A 27,259-nucleotide genomic window follows, 5' to 3' on the forward strand; every position below is an offset into this window, starting at 1 on the left:
TCTTATGATTTAATTCCAGCGGATGTTTTTATTTTTAAAAAATCTATGAACCTTTAAAAATAGCCACACCTGTTTTTAATTGTTGTTCAAACTTCCAAAGAACTATATCATAGAATGATGTGCTGAGTTACACTTATCATCACTTTGATATACATTCAATGGGTCAAAAAGGGCAAAAATACATTTAAAGGACAGGAAGTAGTAATGAAGAATTAATTAATGGAACACTTTTCCACAATTGTCCTACCATCATAAATATAAGTAGCAAAACCCCACAAAACTTCAGCTTTTAAAAAATGTTTAGAGAAATACAGATCATTCATGTATAAATGTATGTTTTAAATGTATTTATATTACTACATTTTTATAATTGTTGTCTAACTCTGAGATTTCATCAGCTTGAGTAACTCCTGGTATGGATATGCCTTTCAGTAATCCAGATCAACAATACATGTGCAACTTATTATTTTAGAGTACTGTGTAGGCCACTGAGGAATTGTGACTTTTCCATGGTCACACATAGTGAGTGCCAGAAACAGAATCTGAACATAAGTATTTCTGATTCCAAGGCCAGTCCTCTATCCAGTATTGCATTTACATAAAGAAAATACCTCCAAAAATATTTGGAATAATGTCTAAGCGGTACTTCAGTTTCATTGATTGAAGTATTCAAAAACTATTTCTTCGAACTGAATCAAAATTGAATCAAAAACTATTTCTTGGAATTGAATTCTTTTAAACTTTGTAATTTCTCTGTTAGCCATACTTAGAGCTAAAATTAGAAGAGGCTTTTACCAGGCACACAGACATACAATAAAATTCAGAGTGAAATGAATTATTTTAAATTTAGAAACAAAATATAATAAAATTTTGTGAAAGAATATACTTGGTTAATTTCAGTTATCACCATAAAAAATAGAATAGAATTTTATGAATTTTCAAAATATTTCCAGATGGTTCTCTCAAAAGCTTTTCAATATATTTAAAAGTTATTGCATATCTATAATATAAGAAAAAATGTAGAAATTACTTTATAAGGTCATTGTTTCGTTTTTCTGCTGAACATCCCACTCTGCTAGATTTACTAAGTAAATCCAAAAATAGTTTGACTGAAGTCTGCACCAGCTGTCGGATCAGTTCTTGGAATATGTGGTCAACTAATTTAAGAAATCTTGAAAATGTTTCTATCATACGGCGGTGTGCAGGTGCCTTTATATGTTCTATCTTGTATTCAAGTGGTTCACTCTCAAAATAACTTTTTATTCCATTCTTTTCTGCAGCCTTGAAGCAAATTTGAAAGAAATTGTCATTTCTTTATTTCTTGAAATATTGTAGTCATTATTTCGTAGTATTTTTAATCCAAATAATATAATGAAATAAAACATCATAAATTTAATTTAAAATTCACTGCAACAATATGCTATCTTAAACATCAATCTAAAGAAAAACAATTATTACATATTTTGAGAAATACATCTTAAATCAGTAAATCACTTTTGAACAGTTAACTTAATTCTCAGATATTAGGTAAGGAAATTTCAAGAAACATCAGCTTATCGATAGACTATACCTACAAAGGATTTATGTTTTGCACATATAAATAAAACTCATGTTTTCAAAAAAAAGAATGTTGGTCACAAATGGAGAAAATTCAAGAGATCCTAGAAATATCTTGAAAAGTGTGAATTTCATAAAGAGCTATATTACTGATGTTTTTAAAAATTTCCATTAGTTCAAGGGCAATGAAGTAAAGACAAGGGTTAGAGAGCATGATTTGGATGACAAATCAGCAAAAAAGGTCAAGAGGAAGCAGTTTGATATATGAGAGAAGTAAGAAGAAGACGTTAATCAACAGTGTCAATGATTGCAGAGGGATTAAAGATGCCAAGATTAAGACATTATATTTGACAATGAAGATCATAGAAAACTTTGGAAAGAGCAATTTTTGTAGAACATAAGGTTGAAAGCTGAATTATAAGAGGTTAAGAACAGAATGAGAGGAGTGAGGGTACTTATTGTATATTCAGAAGTTATATCATGTAAGGAAAATGCAGGATCCAGATAGGGAAGCATGATAAATTACAGTTAAGATCAATGGACGGAGAAACAAAAATGACTACCACTTTTGTATATTATATTCTACATGGACAGAAAAGTACAATAGATAAAAAGTTTGGAAAATGAACTACAGTATCTGGGCTAAAAGGCATAATACAAATATGTCAACTTGATTATCTAACTATTTATGAACTTTCATTCTTCCAAAAATAGTGCAAATAATATCATCTTTACTTGCTTTATTTATAACTTTATCCTTCAAAAGGAGGGAACAAACAAAAAGCGAAAATGCCATTCTGGATCTGATTATCATAAAAAAAGAACTGGTTTCTAGGGGCAAAGGGTCAGAATATTGAGAAAAAAATAACCACTTCCTCTTAAGAAGATGTAATAGAAAAAGAAAAGAAGGCTGAGCACATTCTATCATGCTATCTCAACTGAAGAGGGGCAGATTTTTAATAATGTAGAAGAATAAGTACACAGACCAAAATTCTGTTGCAGACGTTCACCCAGAAGAGATGAGATGCTCTCGAGAACAGAATTCTGAAGACACAAGAAAAACCAATCCTGATGAAAACAAAGAGGTATTGTCTAAAGACACCTCTTCAGCCAATTAACATTTTTAAATGAAAAGAATAAGAGGTACTGGGCTAAACAATGATACTGTAAAAATAATGTTAGGAGTGCTAAAGCTCAAAATTAGCAGACACTAATAAGGAAGGAAATTCCAGAGGTTTTACTGTTTTTGTTTGATTGTTTTTTTATAATATATGGGAGAAAAGAAGAATAAAAGCGGGGATCATATAGTACTATTAAGGATGGAAAACAGATTGAGAACTGATGACAGAGAGAAAACAAACATGCTCAATTCTGATGTTGCCTCTATTTTATTGCCCCAAAAGAATGATTGTTGGGCTGGAAAGTACAAAACAAAAATGAGTTATTGTTATCCAAAATAAATAAGGCAACCTCAGGAAGTCACTGTGTTGCCTTTGACAAATTAAATTTGTTAGTAAATTGTGTACAGCTCTTTAAAACCTCATTTGGGGTTTTCTTGGCAAAGACACTCCCAGTGGTTTGCTGTTTGTTTCTCCAGCTCATTTTACAGTTAAGGAAGCTGAGGCAAACAGGGTAACATGACTTGCCTTAGATCACACAGCTAGTGAATGTTAGAAATTAGATTTCAACTCTGAGGTTGTGTCAGTAGTATTTGAAAGCTCACAAAGAAAGGGAGAAGTATTGGAAGACTGGAGAAAGGCACATATTACAATTATCAAAAAAGGAAAAAAAAGATTATTGGTAATTTATAAATTAGTGAGTGACTTTGATTACATTTATTGGCTAAATTTCAGAATCTATAATTAAAGGAAAGTTAGAGTGATAATTTAAAAAAAGAAGTAACATTTACAAGAACCCAGCAAGATTAAATCACACAAAATTCACTTGATTTCTTTTCTGGAAAACTTTATTTTGGAAATACTGTTATGGAAAAGATACATAGATAGAGGGACTATAATACAAAACAATTTTATATGGTTTCCCATCCAGTAGAATGGTCAGATTCAAAGAATAATCATTGGTGACTTGATGTCAATTCAGAAGGTGATCTTCCATAGATTGTACCAAATATTCTATTCTTGGAACTGTGCTGTTAAGTATTTTTAATCAATGGCTTAAATAAGAGTCCAGGTTGTGTCCTTGTCAAATGGCAAATGTCACAAAGATGTGAAGAATAATTAATACTGAGGATAACAAGAAACGACCCACACAGACCTTAGTGGGATAGAACATTGGGCTAAATATATTAAGACAGAATGGTCTAGTGATAAATAAAAGAATTGATTTGTGGGTGATTTTTTTTTTATCTCAACCAAGTGTAATGAATGAAGATTACAAAGAGGTAAATTTAAACTAAATGTCAGGAAAACTTTTTTAACAATTAGAAGATTACAAAAGTGGACTAGGGGGTTCGCCATCAGTAGAGATCTTCAAACATGACTACTTCTTAGGAAGGAGTGTGGAATAAGCATTTATATAACACTGATTGCATACCATGCTCTGTGCTAAATGCTTTTTATAGATATCATCTCTTTTGATATTTTAATAAAAATATTGGACACACTGAATTAGCTGTCCTTTGTGTGTTCTTTGTTCTTTGTTGCTTAGATGAATCCTGACATCCCTTCTAGTTATGCAATTCTGCAATTCTATGAGGCCACACTTAATTTCTGAAATGCTAAAAGAAAGATAGTTTGACAGATTTATTGAAGTGTCAAAAGGCCTTTAAGACTATTTATTAAATTTACTTTCATATTTGAGGTTATAAAAGAGCCAAAATCATCTCCTGGAAAAACATCAGAATGATTAAAAATTTTATTTCAAAGCAAAACTTTGAAACTAAAAACAAAAAAGTAGACAATTTTTTTTCAGTGAAAAATGAAAAAAATCTAGTTAAATGTATGAAGAATAAATAGTGTTTCCACTCCTTAAAAATAGATTTGGTGAAATTGAAAATGAAAATTCCCTCCAAAAAAAATTAGAATTAGTAAAATGGGAAAAAAATCCAATGAACAAAACAACTCATTTGAAAGTTCAACTGGCCAAAATCAAAAGAAGGTAAAATAGCTTACTGAAGAAAATAATTCACTAAAAATTAGAATTGAACAAATGGAAGTAAATAATTCAATGTGACATTAAGAAGCAAACAAAACCAAAAAAATGAAAAATAAAATAGAAGAAAACATAAAATACCTCATGGGAAAAGCAACTGATCTAGAAAATAGATTCAGTACAGACAATCTAAGAATTACTGGATTATCAGAAAACCATGATGGAAAAAAAGAGCCTACACAACATCTTTCAAGAAATCATCAAGGAAAACTGCCTTGATATCCTAAAACCAGAGGATAAAATAGCCATTGAAAGAATCCACCAATGACCTCCTGAAAGAGACTCCAAAATAAAAATTCCAAGGGATATGGTAGCTAAATTTTAAAAAAAATTATCAAATCAAGGAGAAAATTACTGCAAGAAGCCATAAAGAAACCAAATATCAAGAACCCACAATCAATATTACCTAGGATCTAGCAGTTTCCATTTTAAAGGATTAAGGGGCCTGAAATATGATATTCTCAAAGGCAAAGGAACTTGGCTGCAGTCAAGAATCAACTACCCAGCAAAACTAACCATTATCTTTCAGGAGAAAAAAGATGAACATTCAATGAACTAGGGGATTTTTAATTATTTTTGATGTAAAGACCAACAGAAAATTTGATCTTAAAATACAGAACTTAAGAGAAAGTTTAAAAAAAAGATAAAAAGGAAAGGAAACAACTGTTTTTTAAAGGTTAAAATGTTTATATCCCTATATAGAAAGATGATATTCTAACTCTTGAGAAATGCATCTTTGATATATGTATATTTAGAAGATGTAGGTATAATTTGACTTTATTGTGATGATATAAGAAAATCTAGGGTTAGAAAAGGCATTGTAATACCACTACACACCTGTCAGACTGACTAGAATGACAGGGAAAGATAATGTGGAATGTTGCAGGGGATGTGGGATAACAGAGACACTAATACATTGTTGGTGGAATTGTAATACATCCAATCATTCTGGAGAGCAATTTGGAACTATGCTCAAAAAGTTATCAAACTGTGCATACTCTTTGATCTAACAGTGCTGCTACTGAGTTTATATCCCAAAGAGATCTTAAAGAAGAGAAAGGGCCTGTATGTGCAAGAATGTTTATGGCAGCCCTCTTTGTAGTGGCCAGAAACTGGAAAGTGAATGGATGCCCATCAACTGGAGAATGGCTGAATAAATTGTGGTATATGAATATTATGGAATATTATTGTTCAGTAAGAAATGACCAATAGGATGATTTCAGAAAGGCCTGGAGAGACTTACACAAACTGATGCTGAGTGAAATGAGCAGGGCCAGGAGATCATTATATACTTCAACAACAACACTATATGATGACCAATTCTGATGGACCTGGCCATCCTCGGCAATGAGATGAACCAAATCATTTCCAATGGAGCAGTAATGAACTCAACCAGCTACACCCAGTGAAAGAATTCTGGGAGATGACTAAAAATCATTACATTGAATTCCCAATCCCTATATTTTTTCCCCACCTGCATTTTTTATTTCCTTCACAGGCTAATTGTACAATATTTCAGAGTCTGATTCTTTTTGTAAAGCAAAATAACGGTTTGGTCATGTATACTTACTGTGTATCTAATTTATATTTTAATATATTTAACATCTACTGGTCATCCTGCCATCTGGGAGAGGGGATGGGGGGAAGTAGGGGAAAAATTGGAACAAGAGGTTTAGCAATTGTCAATGTTGTAAAGTTACCCATACATATAACCTGTAAATAAAAGGCTATTAAAATTTAAAAAAAAATAGAAAAGGCATTGTACCAGAAGAAGAAGAGAGGGAGTGTAAAACAGGGTAAATTATATCACATGAAAAGGCAAAAAAGACCTATTATAATTGAGGGAAAGATGGAAGGAGGATGAGCATTATTTGAATCTTAATCTCATCAGATTTGGCTCAAAGAGAGAATATCAGACATATTCAGTTAGATATAAAAACTTGTCTCATCCTATAGGGAAGTAGGAAGGGAAAGGGGAAAAGAAAAGGGTAGTCTAAGAGAAGAGAGAACAAAAGTAGAAGGGGAAAGGGATAAATAAAGGAGAGAGACTGTAAAAAGGCAAGGCAGATTGAGGGAGTTAGTGGTAAGGATGAACTCTCCCATAAAATGGAAGCAGATAGCAGATTGAATTAAAAGCCAGAATTCTACAATATATTGTTTAGAAGAAACACTTTTGAAACAAAGTGATTCATACAGAATAAAATTAAAATGCTGGAGCAGACTCTACTATGCTTCAGAAGATGTTTAAAAAAAAACAACAGGAGTAGCAATCCTGATCTCAGATCAAGCAAAATCAAAAACAGATCTAATTATTAGAGATAAAGAAGGAAACTATATTTTAGTAAAGGGTGCCATAAATAATGAAGTAATATGGTAGAAACTAGGCATTGACCAACACCTAACAACCTATACCAAAATAAGGTTGAAATGGGCTTATGATTTAGACATAAAGGGTGATACTATAAGCAAATTAGGAGAACAAAGGATAATCTACCTTTCAGGTATGTGGAGAAGGAAGGAATTTATGGCCAAAGAAGAATAGAGAACATTATAAAAATGCAAAATGGATAATTTTGATTATATTAAATTTAAAAGTTTTTGTACAAACAAACCCAGTGCAGACAAGATTAGAAGGGAAGAAGAAAATTGGGGAAATTTTTACATCCAATTTTCTGATAAATGCCTCATTTCTAAAATATTAGAGAATTGACTCCAATTTATAAGAATTCAAGTCATTCTTCAATTGATAAATGGTCAAAGGATATGAACAGACAATTTTCATATGAAGAAATTTAAACCATTTCTAGTCATATAAAAATGCCACAACTCAATATTGATCAGAGAAATGCAAATTAGACAATATTGAGGTACCACTACTCACCTCTTAGATTGGCTAAGATGTGTCATCTTAAAGATAATGAAAAATGTTGGAGGGGATGTGGGAAAACTGGGACACTAATATATTATTGCTGGAGTTGTAAACTGATCTAATCATTCTGGACAGCAATTTGGAGTTATGCCTAAGGATTTTCAAACTGTGCATAATCCTTTGATCTAGCAGTATCTCTACTGGGTCAGTATGCCAAAGATATCATTTAAAAAAAGGGAAAAGGACCCACATGTGGAAAAATGTTTATAGTAGCTCTTTTTGTAGGAGCAAGAAACTGGAAACTGAGTCAATGTACCCAATCATCTGAGGAGTGATTGAATAAGTTATGCTATATGAATGTTATTGATTATTATATAGTCATGGACGATGTTCTAAAAAAAAAAAAAAGGTCCAAAAAGAAAGGATTCCCTATTCATAGTAAGGTTTTGAAAATTCTCCTATTTGTAGGTGGCACTGAATTGTTTATAGCTACTATTAAAAGTCTGTAGTTTCTTCTCACTAAAAACCAGGGTCGTTCAAAAGATATATAAAAATAAATTGGATGAAGAACATATGGAATTTTCACAGGGTTATTCTACCATTTTACTTGGGCATTAATAGAGATGGGCAATGAACTGGGCACAGAATTGAAGAGATGGAAATAAGCTGCAACATTCAGGAAACTATGCAGTGCAATGATCCTAGATATCTCATAACTGTAAAAGCTTGTCTTTTCTAACATTGATATTCTCCCAATGAAAATCATGAAACGCCACCAGGTAAGAAAAATCAAAATGGTGGTAGAACCAAACAACAAGGAAAATCTACATGACAATGATAAGTACAAAGTTCCTTAAGAATATATCAATAATATCTTGAGGTCAGCTAGATTACAGTACAGTGGTTAGCATCCTAAGTCTAAAATCAGCAAGAGTTTATATTAAACCTCAGACACTTAATAGCTGTGTGATCCTGGGCAAGTCATTTAAACATTGTCTGTCTCAGTTTTCTCATCTATAGAAATAGCATCTACCTCCCAAGATTATTTTGAGGATTGAATGAGATAATTTACCATGGTGGCCAAGCACATAGAAGCCCATATAAATGTTAATTATTATTGTGACTATGATAGTAAAAGGAAGCTGTAATGGACTGAAACTGAGCAGATGCATTGAGGTTAGGACAAACAAGCACTTAAGGCTAATTACCAATTGGACAATACTCTTTTAGCATTTGCTTGGGAAATGGCCTGCCCCACCATTCTGTGCCAGCTGATCTGTTGGTGTATAGAGAGATGAAGAGGAGGGAAAAGAGGGTGGAATAAGAAAGCCAGAGTGACTCCTGGCCAGATTTGTGTCGCGAGGCCTCTCACACTGTGTCGCCATTCCATTCACATCCACAAAGAATAAAAATCAAGGACTTTTGCTGATCCTGACCCCGGCTGCTTCTAAAGTATCCAGGGTGTCAATGCGGTCATCACATTTGGCGCCTGAATGTGGGACCAAGGATCCCACTTTCACTGAAGAAGTCCCTGGTGACCAGGAAATAGGGTGAGTATTTTAATAAACAAACAGGGAACTTACCTTTTTAAAGGCTAAACTAGTAACCTTTTCTAGCTGAAATGGGACAGATATTGGGAAAAGATTCTCCCCCAGCCCCACCCCCACCCCCACCCCCATTCCAAAGGAGATCTGCAGGAAGCATACTCAGACTGATAAAGAAACAGGGTTTATTTATGACTTGGGAGCAGATTGATAGATTCCTAGACACATTAGAATGCACGTCCCCTTGGTTCTTCAATGAAGAAGAAATTATGCTAAATAATTGGAAGTAGGGCATCTGAAAGCTCAATGTTGGTATAGAGACAGAGTGAGAAAACAGGGTGGGAGAACAAGACCCAATACCTCATGTCCAAAATGCAACAGAGGCTGCCATTGGGCCTCAGAATGTAGACAGGTTCAGGGAAACGGGATGAGGGGCCCAGACCCAGGGCCCTAGGTAAAAAACACTTGGGGCATGATGGCAGCCAATGGTGCACCCAGAGAGTACCTAGAAGTCCAATACCCAGACATGACCAATCATCCAGGAAGCCATATGATGGGAGAAAGGGACTACAATTAGGGAGAATAGAGTTGTATGCAGCTGGGACAACAGATACCCCCTGGAGAGGTGAAATCTGTTCCCTTCCAGCCTATGGATCCCTTGCCTCCAGGCACAGTAGGCTTGACCATTTCACCTCCTTTTTGTATGTACAAAACAGTGTCCATCCACACACTGATGTGGGAAATTGGAGGATGTGTAGATAATATCCCAGTCACTAATACAAGTAGACAATGTGTGACTTGTCGAAATAGTAGCATCAGGTTTACTCATACAGAATCCTAATAAGCAACCTGGTGATAGTCCCCCAGATTCTGACTCCAGACCACAAAATCCAGGAATATACTGAACAGCAGCTGTAATAACTGACCGACCTATGCTCATGATCTATATAAATGGTCTGCCATTAGAAGGATTGGTAGACACAGGTGCAGATCGTACAGTCATTAGAGGTGCCAATTGGCCCAGTCACTGGCCAAAGATTAAAGCAGACACCTACATGTCTGGTGTAGGAGGATCAATAGCAGCTGAAGTTAGTGCTTCCCCTATGAGATGGACTTTTGAAGGCAAAACAGGAGTTTTTACTCCTTTTATAGTTGAAAAAATCCCCCATCAATCTGTGGGGAAGAGACGTTTTACAGCAATTAGGGTTAAAAATGAGTACTTCGGTTTTTTAAGCAGGGCTGCTGTTGAAGGCCTGCCAACACTTTCACCTGTTCCTATCCAATGGAAAACTGATACACCAGTGTGGATAGAACAGTGGCCCTTAGGTAGCGATAAAATTCAGGCCTTATTAGATATAGTACAGGAGCAGCTTGACCAAGGACACTTACAACCTTCTCTAAGTCCTTGGAATTCCCCAGTGTTTGTTGTAAAAAAGAAATCTGGAAAATGGAGGATGTTGACAGATTTAAGAAAGGTGAATGAACAGATGGAAACTATGGGAACTCTTCAGCCTGGACTTCCATCTCCTACTCAATTGCCTAGAGAATGACCTCTTTGGTTCATAGATATTAAGGATTGTTTCTATTCTATTCCTCTGGATAAGGAGGATATGAAAAGATTTGCCTTTTCAGTGCCCAGCATTAACTTAGCTGAGCCTTATAAAAGATATGAATGGACAGTTTTGCCATAGGGAATGAAAAACAGCCCCACTATGTGTCAAATGTATGTTGCTGCTGCTCTTGCTCCAATAAGAAAAGCATTTCCAAAAGTTATGCTATTGCATTATATGGATGATATATTGGGGTATGCACCTGAGGAACAAATGTTAGAAGCATGTCTACAAAAGATCATAGAAACACTAAAGAATTACAAATTGTACATAGCTGCAGAAAAAATTCAAAGACATGCTCCTTTTCAATATTTAGGATATGAAGTATACCCTAAGGTGCTTACAGTTCAAAAATTGTCCTTAAGAACAGAGAAGCTAAACACCTTAAATGATTTTCAGAAATTGATAGGAGATATCCAATCAGTGTTAGATCTGACTACCTATCAATTGCAACCATTATATGATATTTTAAGGGGAGACAGTGATTTAAATTCACCACACCAGCTTACAAAAGAAGCTCAAGAGACTTTGAGAAAAGTTGAACTGGCTTTATCCAATTTGGTTGAAAGAGTCACTCAAAAACCTTTGGAAATATCAGTTTTTGCCACACAAGAGGCACCCACAGCAGTCCTTCATCAAGGAGACAGTGTGATAGAGTGGGTGAACCTCCCAGCACAACCAGAACAAAGCCTTACTCCTTATCCAGTGCTTGTGGCTAGAATTTTATTAAAGGCCATTAAGTGAGCAGTACAATTATCTGGGACAAGACCTGACAAGATATACACCTTTTATATCAATACACAAATTAATGTGTGCTGTGAGACCATCCCAGAGTGGCAAATTTTATTAGTCATGGCTCCGAATTTTACACATGGGTCTCCATTAAAGATAATCAGACTATTACATAATTGGCGATGAATTCTTAAAGAAAAAGTTTCTAAAGTTCCTCTTAAAGGACCAACTATCTTCACAGATGCATCCAAACATAATATTTGTGCTGTATACTCTCATGATTTAACTATAAAGAGACTAGTCAGAACTCCTTTTCAGTCCACTCAGCAGAATGAATTGTATGCGATCATTCTAGCTCTTATTATCCAAAAGACACAAAATCTAATATCTGACTCAGCCTATTCAGTAGGTGTGGTACAAAGAATTGCCACAGCCCAAATAAAATTTGCAGCCTCTTTAAGAAACTTCAAAAGCAAGTGAGAAAGCATCCAGGTAAGATTTATATCTTGCATGTCCACTCTCATAGTGGACTTCCAGGTCTCATTTTTGATGGTAATTCAAAGGCAGATAGCCTTCTAACTATGTTGGTCAATACTCCTTTATTCCAAGAATCCTAGGCATCTCATTCTAAATATCATCAGGCTGCTCGAGCTTTACATTTACAATTTGGAATAACAAGAGAGGAAGCTAGGAGCATAGTAAAAGCCTGTACGGCTTGCCTTCCTTTCCACACTCCTACACTGCCTCCAGGGAAGAACCCTCCTGGTTTGAGATCCAATGAAATCCGGCAAATAGATGTGACCCATTATAAATCTTTTGGTCGTCTGTCTTTTATCCACGTTGTGGTAGACATCTTTTCAGAATTCACTTTTGCAATACCAGCAGCAAAAGAGACAGCCCAAGTGGTCACTGAATTTCTCACACAAGCATTTGCCATGATGGGTGTGCCACAAGCAACAAAAACAGACAATGGTCCTGCATATACTTCCAAACATTTTGCACACTTTGTGCACAGTATAAGATTTTACATACCACTGGCATACCTTTTAATCCTTAAGGACAGGCAATAGTAGAGAGAAGAAACAGAGACATTAAGACGCTCCTCCAAAAACAAAAGAAAGGGGGAGCCAGAGGTAACCCTAGAGAACTTCTAAATCTAACCCTTTATACTATTAACTTCTTGATTTTTGACAAAGATGCACTGGCTCTGGCAAACAGGTTTTATAACCCACCAAAAGGGCAGTGTCTAGTGCAAGCATCCACTATCTTTAGATAATCGCCAGGTGATGTGGAAAGACCCAGAAAGTGGTGAATGAAAGGGACCAGATCGATTAACTGCTTGGGGGAGAGGGTTTGCTTGTATTTCTGCAGGTGGAGAAGGAATCAGATGGGTGCCAACGAGCCATATTCACCCTGTCCACTGGAGAGAGACAGAGCAGACTCTTGAAACGAAGGAGAAGACTCAAGAAATATCGGGTGGTTCCATTGCTGACTGTGCTCATCACTGAAGAGCATGGCAGTTATGGTGTTTGACTCATGGACATCAAAAATTGTTGGACTTCAAAATCCTCAGGAATCATTGGATTCTCTGAGACATGATAAGACTGTTGTAGGACTTGAAAGCCCTCAGGAATCATTGGATTTTCTGAGAAACAATAAGACTGTTGCAGGACTTCAAAATCTGCTGGAATCATTGGATTCCCTAACACATAAAAAGACTGTTGCAAGACTTCAAAAACTTGTGGGGATCATTGGATTCCCTGACACATGAAACAATGGACAATAGATTGGTTTTGGACTATCTCTTGGCTGCTGAAGAAGGTGTATGTATGACTGTTGTTTACATACCTTCCTTCTAGGACTTCTGGAAATCTTTTACAATACCGATGTTGATTTATATTGTTTGTTATATCACTACTTGCATGTACAATTCATGTTTGTTACACCATATTGAGGCTGCACAGACTGTGGGGAGAGTCATCACTAATAGCCTGTACGTTATTGCTATGTCCTTGTGTAATACCTCCCATGCTGATGGGTTTGTGCATCCCTGTTTCTAATAAGATCCTTCAGCCCAGAAACCTGCTAGCAATCCCCACTTCCCTTTGGTGCTTTTCATCTCCCTTCCTGAGATGTCATCTCAGGGCATGATCATCTCCTTTTTAGTGCTTTCACCTCCCTTCCTGAGAAGTCCGGGGCGGGGGTGTGTGATCACCTCCTTTTCGGTATTTTCACCTCCTTTCCTGAGAAGTCAAAAAGGGCGTGATCACCTCCCCTTAGGAGGTCTCACTTCCGTGAGAAGTCAGGGATGGCGTGACCACCTGTATTCTAAAACAAAAGAAAGCAGGAGATGTAATGTGCTGAAACTGAGCAGATGCACTGAGGTTAGGACAAACAAGCACTTAAGGCTAAGTACCAATTGGACAATACTCTTTTAGCATTTGCTTGGAAAATGCCCCACCCCCATCTTCTGTGCTGGCTGATCTGTTGGTGTATAGAGAGATGAGAAAGAGGGAAAAGAAGGTGGAATAAGAAAGCCAGAGTGACTCCTGGACGGATTCACAATTCCTCTCACTTTGTGTCACCATTCCATCCACATCCACAAAGAATAAAGATCAAGGACTTTTGCTGATCCTGTCTCCAGCTGCTTCTAAAGTATCCAGGGTACTAACACGGTCATCACACTAGTTATATAACAAGAGTAAAGGAAAGTGGATGAATTTTATCTGAGAACTTCACAGGTATCCACACATATTAAAAAAAAAAAAAACAAAGATCTCTAGCAAAGAATGATTTCTAGAAAGATATGAATAATAACCAGAGAGAATAAGATGACACAGGATGGGTTATATATAACAGGAGGAAGAGAATACCCATATAAATAGAATTGTAGATACATCTAAGTATTCAAGTAGTGATATCCCAACACTTGGAAGGTAAATCTACCCTAACAGAAAGTAACTCTAATTGTGTAGGTGTGATAGCTGTTAAACAAATCACGGGAAGAATTTCTCAATATACAAATTATGCCACTGTTTTATAATTTTTAATTATAAGCTCTAGCTTGTTCCTCTATCCTCCAGGCAATGCTCCTAACAAAAAAGGTAGAAGAGGACTAATGCAGACATGGAATTCCACTGTGTGAAACTTAATCTTTTCTTTATACTTGACCATATGGACTTCCTTCCTATAGAAGGAAAGGAGTCAGAGGAGAGGGAAGAGAGTCAGAGGCAGAGGCTCCTAGCAGCCAGCTCTTAGCAACTACAGAGTAACCTGTCAAAATTTCAGTATGTGCATTTATGCCTTCAATATCAAATCAGTGCTTGATTTTTTATTTTATTGATTTTAAAGACTTAAGTGACTGATAAAATGTTAATAGTGAAGATTAAACTTTAAAGATGTGTCATGCATGCATTTTCCCCATTGGTAAACATTTACCAGCATCCTCCTTGCTAGAAGGAACACAAAAGGACTCAACTAACTGATAAGAACTGCCTAGCAAGGTTATGACTCTCATTATTTGTAAGCCTTAGAAGGATAATGGATTATTAATGATTGTAATAAAAGGTCACCTCCAATAAAAGAAAGGATCTGGAAAGACTTCTGACACCAAACAGATTTCCAAAGCTACAGGAAAATTCTAGGAAGGTGAAATTCCAAGAAAGGTTTCCGGATGAGTTTTATTGGATAGAAATCACAACTAGCATAACAGTTGGACTGACAGATAATGCTCGAGACTTTGGGAACTGAGACTCAATTCTGGGTGATTGTTTTAAGTGATTTTCAAAATCAGATTTTTATTTTTAACTTGGGACAGTCAAATGGCTCAGTGAATAAGGTTCCAAGTCTGGAATCAGGAAGACCCGGGTTTAAATCCAGCCACAAACACTTACTAGTTCTGTTACTCCAGGTAAGTCACTTGCCCCATTTGCCATAGAGATGATAATAGCACCTACCTAATAGGGTTTTTATGAGGGTCAAACGAGAGAATATTTGAGTGTTCAACACAGTGCTTATGTTCTATATAAATATAAGCTCTATATAAATGTTAACTATTATCATTATCATTAGCTGGGTGGCAAAATGTACATTATTTTTCTTGGTGAATCATACCTAATTTTTTTTTCAGATCATAAAAACAGAACCAAGATTTTGCTATTCACCTGGTAATAATTCTGTATGTAATCACAGGCAAAGCACTTAATTAAGAGATGGTCACCTGAGGACTAAACTTATAAATCCAAATCTATCAAGTGATAATTTCATAAATATTCAATTGTAGTGCTCAAGAATACTTTCTTACATTTTAGCTTCATTGTGTTGCCCGTGTGTCTGAAGAGGATTTCTGCACAACCTAGGAATACTATCATCCTGCATGCTACTTTCATATTAATCTTCTGAAAATAGGTTTTCATTTCATTCCTGGGTTCAAGAATTTCCAGTGGTTTTCCATTGCCTAACTCTGAACTTAGAGTAATATTATAGACTTTTGCAACTTCAGATACAGTCTTGTTTCTCCCATTATTTACAAACAAACTCATTGCAACAGTCAAAATACTCTAATCACAGTTCCAATCCACCAGGGCTCTTCACCTTGAAAGTCTTCTCACTCTCTCTCTACTTATCTAAATTGACTGAACTATTCATTAAACCTTCCTTGATCTCCTCTGCAGGAATTATTCTCTTCCTTGGATTTTATTTTATAACATAAGTGTACCATTTATTTGTCACTTTTCTTCCCTTGCCTTGCATTATTATTTGTCTTTTCATAAATATGCCATCCCCTCTATCAAGTTTTAAGCTCCTTGAGATAGAACATCATCTTATAGTTCTTTGTATGCATAATACCTTGAAAAATGTGTTGTATATAACAGATGTTCATTAATACAAGGTTAAGTGATCAATCCTTTGGCCCTCAAATTGACTTCTCCCTGTTCCTTTCAGGACTACAACTTGGAGCAATAAGTCTGCCTAATATATGGAAGTTATTCTTGTATAACACTGATAAGCTGATGAAGTGATCAGAAAGTAACTGAAGAATTTCAACACAAATATATATGGCATAACATTCAAGCTTCTCGCAGGGGTCCTCAAACTACGGCCCGCGGGCCAGATGCGGCAGCTGAGGACGTTTATCCCCCTCACCCAGGGCTATGAAGCTTCTTTATTTAAAGGGCCACAAAACAAAAGTTTTTGTTTTTACTATAGTCCGGCCCTCCAACAGTCTGAGGGACAGTGGACTGGCCCCCTATTAAAAGGTTTGAGGACCCCCTATCGGATTTAGAGGATAAATATAGGGAAATAAAATATCTTAAAGAATTACCTGTAAAAATGTACTTTTAATCAGTTCAATTATTTTTCCCTTAAGTTCCTCTAGCTGTTTTAGTGCTTCAACAGTCTGCCGTAACTGGTCCTCGCAAAACTCATCCAGAGAGTATGTATGAAATCGGTCCAACTGATGCAAAAATAAAAGAATAAGCTTTTGAAAGTCAAACTTCATTTATAAGATTAAGGCAATAAAAACATTATAATCATCTTTTTCAGGTTATGAAAGAAGGAATTAAATGATATTTCAACATAAGATCTGTGAAAACAACCAAACCAAATCTCTCTGCTAATTCACAGAATTAACTATGTCAAAGGAATAGAAAAAAACCAACATGATCACAATTACGAAACTTGTTTTAGGTAAATGTTCAAAAGTGAATATATTTAGAATTCTTAATGTTCTGTTAACTCCAATCTCAGCCACTCCCACCCTTACTACAAGAAGCAATCATGGAATAATAATAGAAAAAGACCTCTAAGGGGAGATGAGACAGCTATGTCACTTTATACCTGTCATTATACTACTGTGACTTTGTTTCTTTTTTGTATAAAATTAATGAATTCAATTAGATGACTTTTGATGAGGCACTGACCTCAAACAACATATTCCAATTCATAACTGAATGTGGTAATCAAAAATTATCATTTATTATCAGTAAATGTTTGATTTGTATTCCTCTTTCATATACTTCTATACCAAGTATCACATAAAAATTTTTCAGGTGAAAAATGAGTCATGAGTGGAAAAAGTTTAAGAAGCCTTGTCCTAAACAACTTCTTCTCCTAAATGCTCTCTTTCTACTGAAGACACTATCTTCCCATTCATCCATACTCAAAATTTGGATTCTTCCCCCCCCCCCCTTTTTCCTGTCTAAGACAACTTAGAAAGTCAGGAGAGGTCTGTGACACAAAGACTGATGTTGGCTTGGAGTATTCATGGCAGCAGTGTGAGTGGTAGGACTTGGCTATGGTGCAGTTTTGGGAGTTCTCAGTCCAGAAATGGTATAGAGATTTGGCAAACAATCATATAAAGCTTACAGGGCATTCTGTGCTAGCACTAGGTATATTATAAAATGAATCTTTGGCAGTCCTACTGCCCCTAAACACTTTCCTGTTACAGTTCCAGGACAGAGAGAAATGCTTTTAAGGAAAGAGAAGATTCAAGGAACAACAACACTTTTGGCTACATAGGATCAAGGGTTTTTCCTGTATGAGGACCAGATGGATTCTATCAAACATATCAAGAAGAATTAATTCCAATACTATATAAACAATTTGAAAAAAAATTAAAGAAGAAGTCCTATCAAATTCCTTTTATGGCACATGTATAGTTTTGATACCTAATCTTGGGAAAACAAAAACAGGAAGAAAAAAAATCATAGGCCAATTTTCTTCTTTCTCCCCTTTCTCTTTCCCTTTTCTTTCCCCTTTCCCTTCCCCTTCCTTTCTTTTATAGCTTTTTATTTTCAAGTTACATGCATGGGTAATTTTACAGCATTGACAATTGCCAAACCTTTTGTTCCAATTTTTCCCCTCCTTCCCCCCACCTCCTCCCCTAGATGGCAGGTTGACCAATACATGTTAAATATGTTAAAATATAAATCAGATACAAAATAAGTATACATGTCCAAACAGTTATTTTGCTGTACAAAAAGAATTAGATTCTGAAATAGTGTACAATTAGCCTGTGAAGGAAATAAAAAATACAGGCAGACAAAAAAATAGGGATTGGGAATTCTATGTAATGGTTCTTAGTCATCTCCTAGAGTTCTTTTGCTAGGTGTAGCTGGTTCAATTCATTACTATTCCATTGGAACTGATTTGGTTCATCTCATTGTTGAAGATGGAAAGGCCAATTTTCTTAATAATTATTGATACAAAAATTTTAAAATACAACATTAGCAAGGAAATTGCAACAATATATCACAAAGATTATACACTACAACTAAATGAAACATATCAGGAAATCAAGGATGGTTATGAAAACTACAGGCAAAATTTTGCTTATTAATAAGTAAAAATCATGATTATCTCAATAGATGCAGAAACCACTTTTGACAAAATATAAAATTCCAATTAAAAACACCAAAATGCAGAGAAATACATGGAGCTTTTTAAAAAATGGTAAGTATTATCTATCTAAAAATAAGAGTAAGCATTATCTATAATATGAATAAACTAGAAGCCTTTCCAATAAGATCAGGATAAAGCAAAAATATCCAATATTACTATCATTATTCATTATTGTATTAAGAAAAGGTAAGTATAGCAACAAAACAAGAAAAAATTGAAGAAATAATAAATAGCAAGGAGAAAATGAAACAATTATTCTTTGCAAATGACATGATGTTACACTTAGGGAACCTTAGAGAATCAGCTAAAAAACTAGCTGAAACAATGAACAATTTTAGCACCAATAAATCCACACAAACCATCTCCATTTCTGTATATCAGCAAGGGGAGCAAGAAGGAGAAATTTAATTTAAAATATGTACAGACAATATAAAATACTTGGAAACCTGACTGCCAAGACAAACCTAAAGGAAATTACAAACCATTTTTCACCCGAATAAACACATATATAAACAAACTGGAAAAAAAGACTAATTGTTCATGGGTAAGCTGAGCCAATATAATAAAAATAACAATAATTTACTTATTCAGTCCCAAACTAATCAAACTACCAAAGAATTTTTTTTCACTAGAACTAGAAATAACAGTAACAAAATTCAACTGGAAAAACAAAAGGTCAAACTAATCAATGAAAAAATACATGAAGGATGGTGACCTACTAATTCCAGATTTGAAACTATTGCAAAACAGTAATTATGAACAGAATTTTGTTCTACATAAAAAATAGTGTTAGATCAGTGGAACAGATTAGATACATTACATATAATTATCAATGACCATAGTAATCTAGTATTTGATAAGTTTATGGGGTAAGAACTCACCAAATTACAAAAATTTCTGGGAAAACTGGTAACTTCTTTTTGGAAGAAAGTAGACAAGGCCTTTACTTGTAATTGGAAAAATAAAACTGATTTAAAAAAAAAAGGAATGAATAGATTTCCCTTTACTAGAAGTCTTTAAATGAATTTGGATTTCTAGTCTTTTGTAATGTCATAGAGAGTAATCCTTTTCAGGTGCACAGATAAATGATAAGGCCTCTTCCAACATTGAAATTCAGTAATTTGTAATTTTAGCTGGGAGAATCAACAAAGTTCCAAGAAGCTATTGGTAACTTATCTGGACAGTGAAGAAGGGTCACGAGTTTAACATATGAAAAAGGAGAAGGTATATTTTGGATATGGCAAGTAAGAGAAAACACATCAATTAAATAGCATCTGTTTAGTACCTACTGTTAAGTGCAATGTGGCAAAATACTGAAAATAAGAAGATAGTCTTATAGCTTTCATATTCAAATTGATGATGGAGTCAATCCTTAATCCCAAAAACAAAGGGAACAATGGGATGCGGCTGAGAATGGAGGTCTCAGGTTTCAGCACTATCACAATCTATTTAACAAAAAAATTGATATCCAAAGAATCCAGGTAGTTGCTATCTTTGACATGCCATTTTCATGTAACAGTAGAAGTCTCTGATACCTTATCCATTAGAGTTCCACAACTTACAATGCATAATTCTGCAAGATGAGTAATAGTATGATCTTTAAACATTTGTTCAGTATAAACAAGAGCACAATAACATTGCAAGCAGCTGTTTTTTAAAATATAATAATATAGTGAATGACCACTTTAAGAAACTTACAATTTCAGAAGCCTAATGGTCATTTTGTTTGACAGATATTTGGTGCCTGCCAAAGGCTCTATTCTTTATGAACAGCGAACTTCAAGAACATAAACCTAAAGATCACAAAAGACCCCAAAGACAGACTACTGGATGATTGGTTTAGACCTTCCAAGCCTAATGAAATCTTCTTCCAAAAGAGCCAGACTTATGAATAACTCTATAAGTACCATCAAAATATCCAGATAATCAATATTGCTCTCTGAAACATGAAGAGTTCATTAAGTCTCTGTATCTCTATTTTTGGTATGTGGAATAGTAAGTATTATTGTAAAGCTTATAATCAATTACTGCCAGAATCATCTGGGCTCTCAGATAATCCCACCACACACACTAGCTATGAAGCCTCTATCTTTCTCAGTTTCCTCAAATGTAAAATGAAGATAGCAACAGGATCTACCTTCTGGGATTATTGTGAAGATCAAATAAAACAACATCTGTAAAGTTCTTAGCATATAGTAGATGTTTAATATATGCTTCCCTTTTCTTTCCTTTCTTCATACCCAATGGACACCTAAAAACTTAGCTAAGCAAATTGGACCTTTTTTATGGTTGATCTTCCACCCATTCACTGTCATAAAAGTCACTTTTACACAGAGAAATGATGAAATAAATATGTAAGATACAGTTTTTGGGGATATGTGCAATATGGGAATTTATTTTGCTTTACTAAGTATATTTGTTATAAGATCTTTCTGTTTCTTTTTATCTAGTAGAAAGGTGGATGAGGGAGGGAAGATTTTTTAAAAATGGAATCAAAAGAGAAGAGAGACAAAAGACATAAGGATAATTGAATTAACTTTCTTTTTTTTAATTGAAGACCAGAAATAAGTTGTAGCAAACAGGATAGCTTGAAAAGCCACATATTGGGCTTATTGTGTACTTTAAAAGAAAATATGTTGTACATTATAGAGAACTGAAATACATGTACAATCTTCTTTTATGTTTTACTATGTATATGAAAATGCTCATTTTAACTGGTGATAGTTCATGATGAAATTTTTTTTAAAGAGAAGGAAATTGATTTGGTCACACTAGCATTGTGAGGATGTTACTCCACAACTGTATGGAGAAGCATTTAGGTGGGTACAGACTAGCAGAAAATTGAAGAGGAAAAAGATTCATATGTACAAAAATGTTTAGATCTGTTCTCTGGAATCATGGTTGATCACTACAACCTTCAAAGTTCTCAAATCTTTCAAAGTTGTTTTTTTTTATAATGTTACTACATAAAATTTTAATTTTCTGTTCATTTCACTGTACATCTGGTCAGATAGGTCTTCTCAGGTGTTTCTGAAATCATTTTTGAGGGTCATTTCTTAGGAAATAATAAAATTTCATTATATTCCTATGACATAATTTGCTTAACCAATTCCCAGTAGATGAGCACTCCCTTATTTTCCAGTTCTTTTTCACTTTAAAAAGAACTCTGACAAGCATACCTTATTATGTTTTCTGCTTTTTTACTGTCTCTGGTAATATTTTCTTGGTGATAGAGAATGTGTTTGGTGAATCTGGAAGCGTAGTACTAAATGACTTACAGAATAAGTAATGCTGAGACAGGGGTGGGACCTTCTATGGCTGAAGGCAGTCATGGATGTGGGCCGAATAGATCTGATTTTCTAGTTGCAGCAATGATAAGTCCTAGTAGTGCTAGGGTATTGACATTTGTTATAAAGATATATGCCCACCAGTAGGGCATTAGAGTGCCTGTTGGGTTTTGTGGGTAAATGATAGAAATCCTGATGCATCTTATAAATAAACAAACATATATATATATATATGTGTGTGTGTGTGTGTATGTATAAATACATACATATATTTATGTATATGCATATATGTATATATATATGTATGTATGTATTTCATTTTTAGGGCAGATTGGTAGCACAATAGCTAGAGTGCTGGACCTGAAATTAGGAAGACCTGAGTTCAAATGTGACCTCAGACACTTGTGTAATCTCAGTTTCTCATCTGTAAAAGGAGCAGAAAGAGGAAATGACAAACCACTCTAGTATCTTTGCCAAGAAAACTTTTCCAAATTGGGTCATGAAGAGTCAGACATGATCAAAACAAATGAACAACAAGGATTTCAAGAGGTGAAGATGAAAGGAGACAACATTCTAGGCACTGGTGATAGTGAGAGATGAGAAATGGAGTGATGTGTATGAGGATCAACAAGGAAGCCATTGTTACTCCATCACAGCATGCATACAGATCCTCATATATAAGAGAGCAGCTAAAATGGTGAAGAAGGTTTTAAAGGTGAGATAGAAGAGGTTATATTTGATCATAAGAAATAACAGAGAGCCACTGAGATAAGAGTGAGGGATGACCAATTTCCTCTCAGACTTATGCCTAATCCCATTTTGACTAAAGGTATTTCATGTCTTTACCTGAAGATAAGAACATCAGAAATATCTCTAAATTTAAGCCAACAAAATATTCATGTACTTTATAATGAGTATTCACGGTCTGTATGACTAAAAACCTCTCAAAAATGACAAGAAAACAATATATTGCTTAAGAAGCAAAATGAGTGTGGCAAAAATTTCCAGGGTTATAGAAAGCAACTTGAGTTTCCAATTGGTTATTATTCAACAAGCTATCTAACAGTGCTATCCTTCATTTATTGATTATTGAAAAAAAAATTAAGTTCTGAATTAACGATGTATTTAAGAAAATGAAGAGATAGCATGGAAGAGGTAGCATGATGGATAGATTGTTGAATCTAAAAGTCAGGAAGAATTTTGTTCTAATTCCACCTCAGACACTGGCTGTGTATCTCTTGATAAGTTGCAGCCTCTCTCCTAACTTCATTTCCATCATATGTTAAATGAGAGACTGATTTAGATGAGCTTTAAGGTTCCTTCCAATTCTAAATCTATTCTGCTAAACACAGAAGATATCCAATTATTATAAGAATGTAAGAATATTGGATGTCCAGATGGACATCTATCTGTTTTGTCACCAATGCGAGAATGTCAAGAAAAACTTATACTTGTGACATTTTTTTTCCCAGAGAGACTCTGTTGGGGGCAAGATGGCAGAGAGGAGACATCTTTTTCTGAGCTCTCCTCTATGTCCCTCAAATTAACAACAATCAACCCTCTGAACTGGTTTTGGAGTGACAAAATCAACAACTATGTGGAGTGTAACAAATTTCTAGCAGAAGATCATTTGGAAGATCTTCGTAAAAGGTCTGTTTTAATTGAGCACAAAAGGAGGGGCCAAGCACAGGTGAATGCAGAGACCAGGGTAGTGTGGTGTCTGGGGCTAGGGAATCTATTAAGAGGAATCTACAGCAGTGTTAGCTACAGTAAGCCAGTAGATCAGCAGATTAGCTGTAAAACATTCAATAAAAATACAAAGGGCAAATAGTGAGCCCCTAAACTCCTGAATATGGAGGGACCTGGCCACACCAACCCAGCATTAGAAGTTAGTCCACACTGACACAGCATACCCACTGTCACCTGTAAAGGAAGCTTGGATAATCTCCCCTTTGCCCTAAAAGAAGACCTAAATCTTTTTTTTTTTTTAATAAGCAAAAAGAACTCTGACCACAGAGAGTTTTTATGGTGAAAGAGAAGAACAGAATTCAAAACTTGAGGTCATTAAAAGCAGATCATCTCTAGATAAAGCCCCAATAAATGTTATGAATTGGTCCCCATCTCACAATGATCTCTTGGAAGAATTCAAAAAGGATCTTAAGAGAGAGAAAAAATGGGCAAAGGATATGAAAACTTTTCAAGAGGGTTTGGAAAAGGAAACAGAGAACTTATCTGAAGAAAACTCCTTACAAAAGATTTAGTGAAATGGAAAAAGCATGTAACTCCTTACAAAAAAGTATTATTATAGACCAAACTTGTCCATCATTACCTAGACAAAACAGGGATCCATAAAAATGTAGAAATCATGTCTTTAATAGATATCCCCATGTATATGAATGTTATGGAATATTATTGTTCTGTAAGAAATGACCAGCAGGATGAGTTCAGAAAGGCCTGTGGAGACTTACAGTAACTGATGCTGAGTGAAATGAGTAGGACCAGGAGGATCATTATATACTTCAACAACAATACTATGTGATGATCAATTCTGATGGACGTGGCCCTCTTCAACATTGAGATGAACCAAATCAGTTCCATTTGTTCAATAATGAAGAAAACCAGCTACATCTAGCAAAAGAACTCTGGGAAATGAGTGTGAACCACAAAATAGCCTTTCCACTCTGTTAGAATCCTTACAAAGTGTTAACTCACTAGAGTTGATAGAAACAATGCTTTTGTAATTGGTTCACACCTTTGGAGTTTATACCTTTGAGAGTTCACACATTTGCTCACACATTAGAGTTCACAAGTCCAAGAGATTCAAAAGTCAGGAACCCACAATCCCACTCTCTCGGAGGAGTCAACCTTTGAGTTTACACCTCTAAAAGAGCATATAAAAGCTCTCAGAGTCTCAGTGTTCAGTTGAGAAGATTCAAAACTGGAGATCTGGAAGAAGAGAGGCTGAAGCTAGCAAAGGCAAAGGACAAGCTGCAAGAGCTTTTGGAACCAAGGAGGGAGATAGGCCTCTAAGAAAACTAACCGGGCTATTTTGGAAGAGACAATAAAGGACTGTACTTTAACAGCTGGCTGCATTTGAGGTGATTATTAATCTGAACTGAAACTAAGGCTGCTCCCAGAAGCCCCCTCCCCCCACCGAGAAATCTGCTCCCAGAGAACCATTATATATTTTAGAAAAGAAGAATACTATACCACTCCCTTTGTTTTTGTCCACTTGCAATTTTGATTTCCTTCTCAGGTTAATTTTACCTTATTTCTAAGTCCGATTTTTCTTGTGCAGCAAAATAACTGTATGGATATGTATACATATATTTTATTTAACATATACTTTAACATATTTTTAACATGTATTGGTCTACCTGCCATCAAGGGGAGGGGATGGGGAGAAGGAGGGGAAAAGTTGGAACAGAAGGTCGTTGCTGAAAAATTACCCATGCATATATTTTGTAAATAAAAAGCTATAATTAAAAAATTCTAACAAAGGAAAAAAATAGATATCACCATGGAAATACTCATAATTTCTAAGTTATGTCAATTAAAAAGCTTTCAAAATTTAGAAGTCTAGCAGTAGATTTTTTTAAAATGTTGAAGCAGAATGAGGTATATACTATTCTTATTCTCCTGACTGCTCTTGTAGTTGTTCCAAGGATGCTTAAAGTGAATTTACAAAAGATTCATGTACATCCCAATACTTTTATTCAACTTTTATTCAATTATTTTATTTACCTGTGCAGTAGTCTATACAATATGAAATATAAAAACGCAAGATAATGTCCAGTTTCAGTGTTTCTATCTGATTTCTATCTAAAAAGATGAGAACAATATATCTATTTTCAATTAATAATTAAAAAGCGAAAGCCAAAATGTTGTTGTTACAAGTAGGAAAAGCAAAGCAACAAATAAACAACTCAATATCAACCCAAATCTTCAGTTCAGCTGAATATAAGAACAAATATATTAGATCTATACAAAAATAGATTGGGCTAACACAGGAAAGAGTAAATATCCTTTCATCACCAACTATCAGCTAATGTACTAGCATAACTAAACAACCACTTGTTGGGATAATGTAGAGAGAACTCATATGTCTAATAGAGAGTCTAAAAGGATTATTATGTTCCTTCTAGATTCTATGAGCTCTTACAGCAACAAGGCAACCAAGAGGCATAGGGATTAAATGCCTAATGTGAAGTAAATAAGACTTGCTTTTGAATCATGTCTCAGTCACCAGCAATACGACACTGAGCAATTTACTTACCCTCCCTGTTTTACTTACCCTTCTCAGTTTAGCACTCTATCAAATGAGGGCAATAATAGCATCTATCTCACTAAGTTGTTAAGGCTAAAATGAAATAATGTATTAAAACACTCTGCAAATATTATAGTAAAATATCTCAGTTCTCATCATTATTTAGTATCATTATTATAGTAATGCTAAAATTCAATAAATGATTATATATTTAAAAATTATATAACAGAAATGGTAGAGTTAATTCTTCATCCATATCAAATGAGTACAGAGTAAAATAACAGAGTTAAGTGAAAGCATGGTTAAAATTTAGGGAAAATTTAATAACAGAAAAATTTTTTTTAAGTTTAGCTCCTCCTTGATATATTTTTGGTACTTGAAGGAAGGGGCTGGGGGAAGGATAGGATTAAATTCTTTTATCCAAAAGATTTTATATAGTACTAGAATCTAGGGTTGTATATTTTTCTGAATCAAAAACTTCAGGGCCAATTATTTTATAAGATTTTTATACATAAATTTCAAGGTATAATATTTTTTACTTACCTTAACCAGAAGAATAGCAGCAGGATTTTCTTCAAAGATCCTGCCTTTTGTGAGGTTACTTGCATTTTCACAAATGTTCCGTATTTGAAGCAAACATCTTTGAAATAATTTATCAGCCCAAAAAAGTTGCTTGTACAACATCAATCTGGAATTTTAGAAATTATCTCAAACTTATTTACTAAAATGCTAATTTCGTCAACCAAAACAATTATTTCAAGTGAGTTTTTGGCTAAAATTTAAAATGGCATTGGTCTCTAACATGTTAAAATTTTCAGTGG

General features: G+C 34.8%; 1 protein-coding gene across 1 annotated transcript in view; it reads right to left on the minus strand.

The window, feature by feature from the left end:
• DNAH14 (dynein axonemal heavy chain 14) overlaps positions 1 to 27,259 on the minus strand; it is a 361,979-nt gene that overhangs the window by 282,630 nt on the left and 52,090 nt on the right. Inside the window, exons 10-12 of the mRNA XM_031968698.1 lie at positions 26,982 to 27,126; positions 16,807 to 16,938; positions 1,031 to 1,281 (exon numbers count right to left, since the gene is read on the minus strand). Of these exons, the coding sequence (XP_031824558.1) occupies positions 1,031 to 1,281; positions 16,807 to 16,938; positions 26,982 to 27,126 (528 nt within the window). The remainder of the gene's footprint in view (positions 1 to 1,030; positions 1,282 to 16,806; positions 16,939 to 26,981; positions 27,127 to 27,259) is intronic.

This window comes from Sarcophilus harrisii, chromosome 4 (genome assembly GCF_902635505.1).
Source record: "Sarcophilus harrisii chromosome 4, mSarHar1.11, whole genome shotgun sequence".
Taxonomy (NCBI): Eukaryota; Metazoa; Chordata; class Mammalia; order Dasyuromorphia; family Dasyuridae; genus Sarcophilus; species Sarcophilus harrisii.